The sequence below is a fragment of the Microtus pennsylvanicus genome, chromosome 9 (genome assembly GCF_037038515.1).
Source record: "Microtus pennsylvanicus isolate mMicPen1 chromosome 9, mMicPen1.hap1, whole genome shotgun sequence".
NCBI lineage: Eukaryota > Metazoa > Chordata > Mammalia > Rodentia > Cricetidae > Microtus > Microtus pennsylvanicus.
The window spans coordinates 8,797,757-8,810,315 of NC_134587.1; the positions used below are offsets into that span (position 1 = coordinate 8,797,757).

Sequence of the window (12,559 nt, forward strand, 5' to 3'; positions counted from 1 at the left end):
TAAACTTAGTCATAAAAAGAATCAATAGTGGCACTTATTAAACTTCAGGCCCCACAACAGACAAGTATCTCTAATGGGGAGCCTGAGAATTTACATTTTTAACAAGAGTCCCTTGTGATTCTCAGAGAAACCTGGGACTCTGCTATGGGGACTTCTACTTTGTATTTTCTATTCTAAATGTAAAGACAAACAGCTTAGAGTAAGAACAGCTTCATTGAAAAGAAAGTGGCTATCCTGCAGAAAGGGTAACACATTTTTGTCTAGCCCTGACTTTCTGGTGTTTCAGACCCATAAATCCAATGTTTATATTTCCTTTGAAGTCGTAAAAACATCCTAAACTCTTTGTTCACGCCAAAATCACCATTTTTCTCTAACTCTAGTTCTTTCCCAGTGTTCCCCATATCTCATTGATGGCATTAGTAGCAATCTAATGGGACCACCAGAAACCAAGTTATTTTTAATTTTTTTCTTAAGCCTTGATCTCAATCTGTCACCGAGACCTCTCATTTTACTTTCTAATTTGTTCCATCCGCACTACTTAGTTCCATTTCTTGGTTCTCCTCTCATTTCACTTGAACTATGTCCAGCTTCACCCATCACTAGCAGACTCTAGTCTGTCCAGTGTTGACAGTGCTTGTGCTCCCACACTGTAGCTGGAATGAGTTTGCTCTGATCCTATCAAATCTGCTCTTTTCTCAAGAAAAGGATTAACTTTTGTTTTTTTTTAAAAACAAGGCCAGGGAAACATCTTTTAGTGTGGTGCCCAGTTTCACTGTATCACTGTCTCCCCGTATCTATGATCCAGCCACAACGGCCTCCTTTTAGTCTCTTAGGCTTGCAATGCCTGCTTCTAACAAAAGGCCTTTGCTTATGACATTCCTTGTGTTTTCCACACTATGTCTCTTATTCTTCAGATCTGAGTGTGGCTTTCTTAAGAAAGCTTTCTCTAACACCTCTGACCAGACTGATAAATGCCCCTTCTGTAAGGTTTCATAACACTTAAGGAAATTGTTTCTTTCGCTGAATTAGACCACTTATGATTCCATCAGCTTGAATAGTTTGTTACCTCTCTCAAAGTATTCTCTGGATTTCACATATATATAGTATATATTTCACAATATACCCCATGTTTAGTTCTCTGTTTGCCTTCCCTCATTGACCCTTGACAAACTCTTCCTTTTTACTTCTTTTTTTCATTTCTTTCATGGTATTGAGGACAAAACCCAGGGCCTCGAATACACTAGATAAGTGTACCGCCACTGACCTTTATCCTCAGTGCAGATCTAACCTCTCCGTATAGAAGACAAAGTGGTAAAGTGCTAGTCTTTCTATTTTCAGTTTCCTCATTTGAAAAGATTTGGGGGGAATGATTTGGAGTTTGTGTTTTCCTTTTGAACGAGTTAGGTTACATTCTAACATAATTCCTGTAGGACATTTTCTCCCAGGATTAGATTTTTAGAGTCTCATGTATCCAGCTAGCTCTTCTGTCTCATCCTGATTTATTTTGAAACTCCCTTTACGACATACCACGATGGCTCAAGGAAAAACTAGAGGACAAAGTGTTAGCAACAGTCAGACATGTTCTTTCCTGTTCTTTTGAGGAAAGATCCGAGACGAGAAGCAACTGCACAGCAGCACAAGATTTAGAGACTTAGAAACTACAAAGGCTAGGAAATAAAATGGTAAAATTTCCAGATCAAACCCGGTGAAATGGTGTTCATTTTCTTCCACATTTGTTAGGTGACCCACACTGCCCATTAAAGTTTAGCTCTCTCCTCCAATTCTTTTAACAGAGCTGTAATTACAGATTTTAGTATTTAGAGAGTCATCTTATTAGATACGCTATGTCTATATCATCTTATCCTTCTTTGCCTGCGTCTTCATTGGAAACAGCATATTATACTTATTATGTTTTGAAAATCAGAAACATTTTCTTTAGTAAAGTTGAAGAACCCATAAAAATGATGACACACAGGATAAAACATAAAAGCCTTTGTTGAAGTTTCCTTTCTTGTTATGGGTTCACATCTCTAGTTTTTCTCCTTCCTCATTCAGGTGTCATTTATCACTGATACTTGCAGTTGACTAGGAACTTAACATTCCTTAGGCAGTGGAAATACAGCCCGATGGTTCTATGCTGGCCCAGTTAAGCAGAGCGTTTGGAGAGTGTTCTTGAAGTGAAGTGTACAGATGAAAAGCTCGGCCTTTGTTGCTACCCACAGGTTTGAAAAGGCCATCCTTTGCGTTTGAAGCTCATCTCACTCTGGTGAGGTAACCGTCCAGTCATCAAAGGACCCTTTTTGACGTCCACGAGCAACAGAAGCCTTCAGGGGGTCCAAGCAGGCAATAAATACATGTCTCCACTGGCCTGGCTGGGATTGGCCTCTTCTGAGCTATGTAGCGTAAACCTTTCTGCTGCCTGCTGGATGACAGCTGCTGCAACCTCAGGTACCCGCTCTTTTTCACACATCCTAGCCTAGAGCGTCAACACCCTTCTTCTGTGTCCTCTCCAGTCTTCTCTCTCGCTCAGGTCTGGGACAAACAGGATGAGTTTCTTTTCCTGGAGATACTGTAGGGGAGGGAGGTTGTTCAAAAGCAAAGGAGGTAAAGAAAGAATAAGAATCAAACCCTAGTTAAGAGTCATCGGAACAGCTATACCCTGCTGTGACCTAAGGAACCGACAGCCCGCCCGGCCGGCGGAGGAGACGCAGCCGGAACCCTCAGGCCAAACGCGTCGCTCGTAGACACCAACGGCTGAGACGGCCGGATCACGTGACGGGGGAGCGGCGCGCGTCGGCCGCGGCGCCCATTGGCTGGCGGCGGGAGCGCGGGGTTTGATGGGAAGGCATTGGCCGGGCCCAGCGCTCTATCAGTAGCTGCTGCTGCTAGCTTCAGGGGCGGGCTGCTCTGTGGCCACCGGGGCTTGCCGGAGCGGACGCCGGGGCTGGGCGGCTCCCGCTTTCCTCAGGTAGGACGATGAAGGGGAGGGCCGCGTAGACGGCGGCTCTCCGGGCTGCGGGAATCGGTGCCCCGGTTCCCCCGCGCGCCGACCCGGGTGCCTCCGCCCATGCCAAGTGGCCTAGGGCTCGGCAGTGGCTGGGGACACGCGGCGGGGCTGAGCTCTCGTACACGGTGCTCACCTTCTCCCGTGGATCCCCCAGCCCAGCTGCCCGAGCGGCTCCGGAGCGCACGAGACCTGGCTCTGCCTCCCCCAGGCCGGGGTTCTCCGGGCTCGGTTCTCAGGGATCCTGGCGCAGTGGCGGTGGTTTGGAGCCCGAACCCCTGGCCATACCTGTGTTGAGAAGTGCCCGAAGGCCCCAGCAAGCACCCCCGTAGCTGCAATCGCCACCCCGAGTGCTCTGATCCCCTCCGCGGCCACTTGAGCTGGCACGATGGGGAGGACTGAAAACTGTCAGTGTCACGCTGCTCAGTCTGCGCGTGTGGGCGTGGATTGGGAGCGCCTTAGAGGAGCAGCTCCACGGCCATTGTCCTTATTTATTAGAGGGACCGCGGCCGGCGGAGGGGTGAAGGGGAGAAGGCGAAGCTGAATGGTGTTAGGGGCGGCCGCAGCGAAGCTACTCCAAACGACGGGTCAGTAGATTTAATCCTTTGACGATGTGTTTTCGGACGGAGAGTTCGGATTGGTGAATTTAAGTTTTGTGTGCAGTTGTCAGCAACACCTGTGACTCACCGAGTTTTCCATGCTCTGCTCTTCCTTTTTGGCTTCTGGTTTGTTGTGCTTAGAGGCTGTTGTTTTCTGTCTCAGTGACCTCGGTCTCAGCGTTGACAAAATTGTCTAGAGGTGTAATGGGTTGGGAGTAAATTTAGTTTCAGGCATATGTTGAAGCTGGTAGGCAGGACTAATCCCTGGTCCCCAAAGGTCTTCATAGTGTCTCAGAGGAACGGGGTTGATGTTGAATACATTTTCTTAAACAAGAGCGGCTCATTTAAACGTAGAGTTTTAAAAAAGTTCCTTGACATCTAGTGTCAGCACAGCGGCGCTGTTAATAAGCGTAGTGTCTGTAATGTTGGAAGAATGCAAGGAAGGGCAGGTGACTATCATAAATATATGAATTCATAGAGAAATCTCCCTGCACCTTTTTTTTTCCTTTTGTGACAGTCATCTCACGCATCTGAAGTGCTTTTAGAGGTGTGTTTCTTTTCGTTTATTTTCGGGCAATAAACCTGGTGTAAGATACTTCAGAATTGCCTGTTTGGATATTTGAAAGCGATTTTGAACAAATTGCATTAAGGTGACTAGTTTATATTTAAGTTTCGGACTTAAGTTAAACACACAACTTAACTTCCCTTGCTGTATTCTATGAAGGCCTGCGAGTTTATTCTAATGAGAAGTGCCTGAAAAATAGCCTTCTTTGTTTTCATGCTACAGTAAGTGAGAAAAATACTTTCAGTAAAGATACAAACTTATTTGTAAACATTTTAAGTTATGAAATAAATACTCATTTAAAAATTTAGGCATGTACTTCATTTAAATATTACATGTGGGTGTTTTGTTAATAGCAGTAGTAATGGCTACAATTTTATTAAACAGTATGTGCTGAACAATGTGTGTTCACTTAATTTATACAATTCCATGGAATGTAAATATATTTACTGCTTTATAAACCAAGGCTTAGAGAGTTTAAGTAATTTACCCAAAATTATATAGCTAGTATGTGGCTGAGCCGTGTTTTGAATCATTGTCCCATTGTTTTGATGTGATTTGGAATGAGTTGAGAATTCAAGAAAAACATTTAAGATTTTAAGTTCTGTCACTTCCACCTGAGTGTGAATACCAATAGAAAATATCATGTAATTTGGTAGGCATTGCTGCTTATTGAAAAACACACTTAGGGAGTTGGAGAGATGGGTTAGAGGCTGGGAATACTCAGAGGGCTCACGTGGTGGTTCACGGCCATCTGCAGCTCTAGCTCTGGGGTCTCTAACACCCTCGCTCTGGGGTATCCAACACCCTAGCTCCGGGGTCTCTAACACCCTAGCTCCAGGGTCTCTAACACCCTCGCTCTGGGGTATCTAACACTCTAGCTCTGGGGTATCCAACACCCTAGCTCCGGGGTATCTAACACCCTAGCTCCGGGGTATCCAACACCCTCGCTCTGGGGTATCCAACACCCTAGCTCCGGGGTCTCTAACACCCTCGCTCTGGGGTATCCAACACCCTAGCTCCGGGGTTTCTAACACCCTAGCTCCGGGGTATCTAACACCCTAGCTCTGGGGTATCTAACACCCTAGCTCTGGGGTATCTAACACCCTAGCTCTGGGGTATCTAACACCCTAGCTCTGGGGTATCTAACACCCTAGCTCTGGGGTATCTAACACCCTAGCTCTGGGGTATCTAACACCCTAGCTCTGGGGTATCTAACACCCTAGCTCTAGGGTATCTAACACCCTAGCTCTGGGGTATCTAACACCCTAGCTCTGGGGTATCTAACACCCTAGCTCTGGGGTATCTAACACCCTAGCTCTGGGGTATCTAACACCCTCGCTCTGGGGTATCTAACACCCTAGCTCTGGGGTATCTAACACCCTAGCTCTGGGGTATCTAACACCCTAGCTCTGGGGTATCTAACACCCTAGTTCCGGGGTATCTAACACCCTAGCTCTGGGGTATCTAACATTCTAGCTCTAGGGTATCTAACACCCTAGCTCTGGGGTATCTAACACCCTAGCTCTGGGGTATCTAACACCCTAGCTCTGGGGTATCTAACACCCTAGTTCCGGGGTCTCTAACACCCTAGCTCTGGGGTATCTAACATTCTAGCTCTAGGGTATCTAACACCCTAGCTCTGGGGTATCTAACACCCTAGCTCTGGGGTATCTAACACCCTAGCTCTGGGGTATCTAACACCCTAGCTCTAGGTTATTGAAGGTCCTAGCTCTGGGGTATCTAACATTCTAGCTTTAGGGTATCTCACATCCTAGCTCTAGAGTATCTAATATCCTAGTAACATCCTCTTCTGACTTCCCTGGGCACAAGGCACACATATGGTGCAAGCAAAATGCTCAAACAAGTAAAATTAAGTGAATCTTAAAACACATGTGGATGCACTCAATCTCTATGGTCAAACATGCTAAACCCCATTGTAATATCAGAGCTGGAAAGAGATAGTACAGGTTGGGGACAGCTGCTGAGCTTCATTTAATGGCAAGTGAGTGATTTATTAAAGAAATGCTGGCATTACTTGACAAGAAAGTAGAGATGGGTTAGAAAATGGCAGGGACTACAGTCAGAGAAACAATTTATTCTTAGTAATTACCACGTTATCAGGGATTGGAGCAGATAGTGTAGGACGTTAAGTCTTTCTGCATTTAAGAGGATTCTAACTATCCCTCTTTGCAGATGAGGAAATTGACAAAAAGGGCTGTTTAAGTGATTTATTTGTGCATGTTTCCCGGGAAATGATGGGCAATCAGAATTGGAGTTAAAATGTCTGGATGGAAAGGACAAAAGCAGTGTGAGAGAAAAATGAACTTAATACAGGAGAAAATATTTAATCTTTTTGTGTTTCCTATTTGTTAAAAACTGGTGTACGTGCTTATCATTTATAACAACCAGCTTCTTTAATATTATAATTTAATAGAAAAATTTCTGAATCTATAAGAATTGATTCTTTGCTTATAAGTATGAAAGCATGGATTTAATGACTCACTAATATTTCAGAGGGTAAATTTAAAAGCACAACTTCTTTAGGGAGACGAGAGACTAATTTTTTTAACACAAAACATTCTGGAGATGAATACTTGATATAAAATAGATATTTATTATGATTTATGCGTATAGTTAATATACTCATTCAAAAGTTACAGTAATGACTGTTTTAGGCCCGTAGCTCTAAAAGTTTTAACTGGAGTCCTAGAAATTTAGCCAGCAGTTTAACTTCTCTCTAATGCAGATTTTAGCACTGAAATTTAATCAGATAAAGGAAATGGGCAACCTGATACATTGCCATAAACACTGTCTCTTGTGTTTATAACTCATTTTCCATTTTAGCAGCTCTTCTTGTCAACTAGTTGAGAAGGCTCAAGGTGCTTTCATATATTTTATTTCACTTTGTTTTTGTTTTTATTTTTTACAGTGCTAAGAATTGAGCTCAGGACTCCACATGTACTAGCAAGTGCTCTACTTATGACCTGTATCCTCAGCTATCTGTCTGTCTCTTCTTATACATAGATACTCCAAAATATTTAGATATATTCCAGCCTACGCTATTTAAGTATTCTCCATTTCTGATTTTATGCTATTGGGAATAACTGGTTGCATTAAAAAAAATAAAAGCTAAAGTGCAATGTTTGGTTTTGCTACTTGTTATCTTCCGAGCTTAACATATTACTTCTGTAGGCTCAGGGTCTTAATTTGTGGAGTGGAGGGACAGTATCTAAGTGATAAAAGTTTTGCAAACCATCTGTTTTAGGGCTTCTTAGAGATTTAGTGCTAAGTGTGTAGTTGATGTTGCCATTAATTTCCAACAGTAAAAAGCCGTCTGAGCCAGGCAGGGCATGATGATGCGGTTTTGTAATGCCAGTCCTCAGGAGGCTGAAGCAGGAAGGTGGAACCCGAGGGTAGGCTAAACTATATAGGGAGACCCTGTCCCCCAAAACCAAACCAAAACAGAAAATTTGGTCTCAAGGTGTGATGGCTACAGACTTGACTTGGAAGGATATAGTTCTTTCAGAAATGGATCTTAGTAGTCCAGTTGTTCATGAAAAATTGTTAGATAGCACACAGTAGTTTCAAAACAGTGGGGTGATGTGTAATTTGAGAATGTCAAATTAAGTTGTTCATGTGAATGTCTTTCCTTCTACCTTTCTTGGTGACTATTTTTAGCCTCTTAAGGAGGTTTTAAGATTTGTTTAATATCTTGTCCCAGATATGACTCCTTTTTGTTTATTAGAGCTCCCAAATACCTCATAGTTACAGCTTAGAATTTTTAATACTGAGCTATTATTGCAGGATTAATATTGTTTACAATTTAATTGTAGTTTATGAAATTGTTTGTTGCTCCAGACTATCTTAGGACAGATCATATTTGTGTCCTGAAGAGTCACTTTGTAAATGAAAGCACTTGGTAATCAGGCATTCCTTACTTTCTAAGAAAAGAAATTCTTAAAATAGGTATGCCTTGAGCTAATCCTTATATAAAAATAGTGTTGGAATTCTTCCTGGGTGCTGATAATTATTTATTATGGTTAAGATATGGGGATATATGAAAATAAGTGTGTGCACAAATGTATAATGAAGTAGTTATACATACTGATAAGCATATATTTGTAGCCTGATAAAAACACGTTAGTTTGAAGGTAAAATTTTACTGTTTCTCCGGGCAGTGGTGGCGCATGCCTTTGATCTCAGCACTCGGGAGGCAGAGGCAGGCAGATCTCTGTGAGTTCGAGGCCAGCCTGGTCTACAAGAGCTAGTTCCAGGACAGGTTCCAAAGCCACAGAGAAACCCTGTCTCGAAAAACCAAAGGAAAAAAAATTTACTGTTTCAACTTAAAAGAATAGAAATTATATTCTTATCTGTTAAATTGACGTATATTATCATTTTTAAGTTTTTATGCACTATTTGAGAATCACAGATAAACAAAGGGAATACACAGTTAACTGAAATGAAAGTCATCTAAGTTTGAGGGTCTTAGAATTTTAGTCACACATGCTTAGCTGGGTATTGAACAGCAGTATTTTTAGAAATAGGTCTCAAGGTCTGAAGTCTGAAGATAAAGGAACTTTAGGTCATGTTTCTTAGGTGCTATTGGACAAGTCACTAACTCCAGTGTCACTGAGTTTTCTTATCTCCAAGGTGATTACAGTAAAGACTGCACTGTGACAAACTATTGATATATAAATTAACAAAGTAAAGCTCAAATTATTGAAGGATTTATTCTTTTATCACAAGAATAACATAGGGAAACTACTTTAAAAAATAGAAAGTTTGTAGATATGTGTATACTTCTAAAGTGACTTGTCATTAAGTGTCCAGCTCTATTTTTGCCTTCAAATGTGTCCTCACTTTGAATATGCCAGTGGCTGCCTGTTTCAGTTGAGTGGAGGCCCACAGACGCTTTCTGGTATTTAATGTAGTATTGCAACATGAATGTTTTAGAGAGAACGTGCTGTCTATTTAACCTAAAATTTTAAACTATTTGCTTTGTTTTTAGCTGTGACTTCTTTTGGACAACCCATGATATTTATTATTGTGCCAACCTTCTCCAAATAGAAGATGGGTGGACTGTTTTCTCGATGGAGGGTAAGAAAACATATTTTCTGTATTGCAAGTTTTCAAGGCTGACGTAAAAATGTTCCATAAAGGTTTTTGTAAAGGTCTGCTTTGGGGTTTACTTTTCAGTGAGTTTGATACTATATATTTAATCTCATTTAACTCCATTTAGAGTTACTTCTTTGGACATTATTTTGGTAGTTCTGTTTATTTTATGGGTATCTAATGTCTCCAGAAATTCATTTTTATTTGTGTATTTAATGCAAGTAGTTTTCTTCTTATATTGCCCAAATCCCAAGTTTATTCTAAAAGTAGTTGAATTTGTTTTATGCTGTAGTTATGGCTTTTATAGACTGCATAATCTGCTTGCTTATTTATCTGTCTATTTATTTAATTAATTATTTTGGAGACAGAGTTTCACTGTGCAGCCTTGAACTCACAGAAATTTGCCTCACCTCTGCTTTCCTAGTGCTGGGGCTTAAAGAATTTTTTATTTTTTAGCATGCCATATAAATTCACTAATGTCACACTAAATATGCTTTTAAGAGTTATAGGTTGAACAAAATTAAAAATGAAGATTTTGTTAAGCCTTTAGAGGAAGTATCTCAAAGTTAAAGATATAAATTACATTGTTAAATACTCTTCTAATGTAAGAAGAGATTATATAGTCTAGGACAAATTTTCTTATTTCTTATAATAGGGACTAGTGATATATGATTTAGCTTTTGACTTGTTAGATTAAATCCATGTTTTAGATTTGTGCTAAATTGACTCCCCCTTTTTAAAAAATTCACAGGTAAAATTGCGTGTATTTATTATATGCAACATGATATTTTAAAGTGTGTACATTATGTTATTTAGATCTAGCTAATTAGCATATGCATTAGCTTATAATTAACATTCCCTTTGTTAGCATTTTTCAAGAATATGGTATATCAGGACTAGAGAGATGGTTAAGGGGTTAAGAACACCTGTTGCTCTTGCAAAGCCTGAGTTCAGTTTGTAGTACCGTAGAGAGGTTATTCACAGCTGCCTGGAACTCCAGTTTTAGGGACGTGGCACCTCTAGCTTCCCATGTCCCCTGTACTCACGTTGAGTACACACAAACATAAATGTGTATGTGCATACTCAAAACACAAGTAAACCATAAGCTATAGTCCCCATGCTGTGTGGATCTGTAGAATGTATTCTATATGGTGTTTTGTATCCTTTGACCCCTGTAGCTCTCTACCTCCAATTTCCCTAGACTGGTAGCTTTTCATTTTCTACTCCTATGGGATCAGGTTTTTTTCCATCCCAGTGATGTGTGAAATGACTTTCTTTAAAAATCTGACAGACCGAGAATTTTATTATTCCTTTCTTTTTATTTGGTTGGATTATATGAAGTTGCCAGTATTCTGCTTTGACATAAAAAAAAATGGCAGTTTTGTGTGATTCAGCCTTACATAAACAACTCTAGTAGGGACTTTAGCACTGACATTTGTTACTGTCTCGATAAATATTTTCTCAATTGTCATTTAAATCATTCTGGCTTATATAAAAATGTATTTGGCAAATAATCTCTGCTATTATAAACTATTCTTAGATACTCTTTAAAAATCTAATCTTTATGAAGCTGTGTACTTGGGGCTGAAGCGATGGCTCAGAGGTTAAGGTACTGGTCGCATACAATTTCAGCAGCCATACAATTTCCCTCACTCACAACTATTTATAACTTCAGTTCCAGGAGGTCCAGTGCCCTCTTCTGACCTCTGTGGGCACCAGGATGCATGTGGTATACAGACATACATGCAGGTACACACCTATACACATTTAAAACAAAACAAACAAACAACTCTCCCCAGACTGTGTACTTTAGGAATCAGACCTGCAAAGCCTTGTGCTTCAGTGCATCAGACAGTGTGGTACTTAGCAGAGCCCAAGGTGAATGAGCTTTTAGCATTATTGAATTAGACTATCTTTAGCCTGTGAATATTTTGGTATATTAATTCCTTTGGATGAAAATTTATTTCTTTATATAAAAGTCTGTTCTGTTGAGGTTAAGAATGGTAAATGTAGAACTATCGCAGTTGAAAGTTTTAGGGAAAGTGTTACTTTAAGAATCCTAGCTGTACAGTGGAGGCGGAGTCCTTATAATCTAAGCACTTGGGAGGCAGAGGCAAGTGGATCTTTGTGAGTTCCAGGAAAGGTAGGTCTGTACAAAGAAACCTTGTCTTGAAAAAACAAACCCTCCCCCCAACTATATAGTTTGGTAATTTTAATTTTTCTATTGTAGTTAAAACAGGTAGAACTATAGCTTGATAACATTGAGAAACCTAGTTGTGAATTAAAATGTTCTAATGACTGTAAAGCCAAGTGTTTCTAAGTTTGCAGTAACAAGTTCTAATGCCATGCCTTATTTCTGTTTCTAAAACAGGCAAAACCTTCAACAGTCGAAGTTCTAGAAAATATAGATAAGGTATGTTCATTGACTCTAGTATTTTATATTAATATTTTAATAATTTTACGTTAGAGAAGAGATATGGGAACTTAAAGATAATATAGCGGAATCCTGAGAACTTTAGTGTTACATGATCTCAAAAAAAAAAAAAAAAATCTGGTCTCTCAGTGACTTAAGAAGCCTGTATCAAGTAGAATCCGATCGAATGCAATTAGAGTTGGTGTAAATGAATGTAACAGATAACATAATAAAGGTTGCTGGCTACTGTGTAGCTTTTATCAGTCAGCAAAAATTCTGTAGCTTTGACATTTTTCTCTTATTTAAAAAGTATTTTTTTCCTAGGAATATTGGAAGTAGTGAATAGACTGGAATGATGGAGTTTCAGCCATTGTTTTGATTTTGTTGTTTATTTGGAGATAATCTCGCTAATATTATTCTGCCTGTCTGGCCTAGAACTCTCTGTTTAGACCAGGCTGGCCTCAAACTTGGAGAAATCTGCCTCCCTCTACCCCAGTATTAAAGGTGTATACTACCATCCTGGCCCTACATTGTTACAATTTATATTCTTTTTTTTTTCTTGCCAGATTTCTAAAGACCATGTGTGGAGAGCTATTTTTTTTTTTTGACTCAATAAGTATTTGCTGGTATCAGTTTCATTTCTCTAGTCTTTGCTAATTTAATAGATTAAAAATAACATTTAATATTTCAGTTTAAAAATAATTTGTTGAGAAAAACTTTTTAGTTTTTAAGTTCATTTTTAGTTTTCCTTATGTTTGCTTTGAAATAGTAGAACATTGAGTTTCATTGACTCTTAGGACTCTTGTATGATCTTTCTGTCATGTTAGTCCTCTCATTTTAATTTTTAATGCTTTATGAGATTTAAT

The 12,559-nt window shown here is 39.9% G+C and overlaps 1 protein-coding gene across 2 annotated transcripts in view; it reads left to right on the plus strand.

The window, feature by feature from the left end:
- The first annotated feature begins 2,831 nt into the window (after nt 1–2,831).
- Lnpk (lunapark, ER junction formation factor) overlaps nt 2,832–12,559 on the plus strand; it is a 54,861-nt gene continuing 45,133 nt past the window's right edge. For both annotated transcript variants that reach the window (XM_075984852.1, XM_075984851.1), the window contains exons 1-3: nt 2,832–2,968; nt 9,177–9,265; nt 11,652–11,693. In XM_075984852.1, the coding sequence (XP_075840967.1) occupies nt 9,239–9,265; nt 11,652–11,693 (69 nt within the window). In that variant the 5' untranslated portion in view covers nt 2,832–2,968; nt 9,177–9,238. The remainder of the gene's footprint in view (nt 2,969–9,176; nt 9,266–11,651; nt 11,694–12,559) is intronic.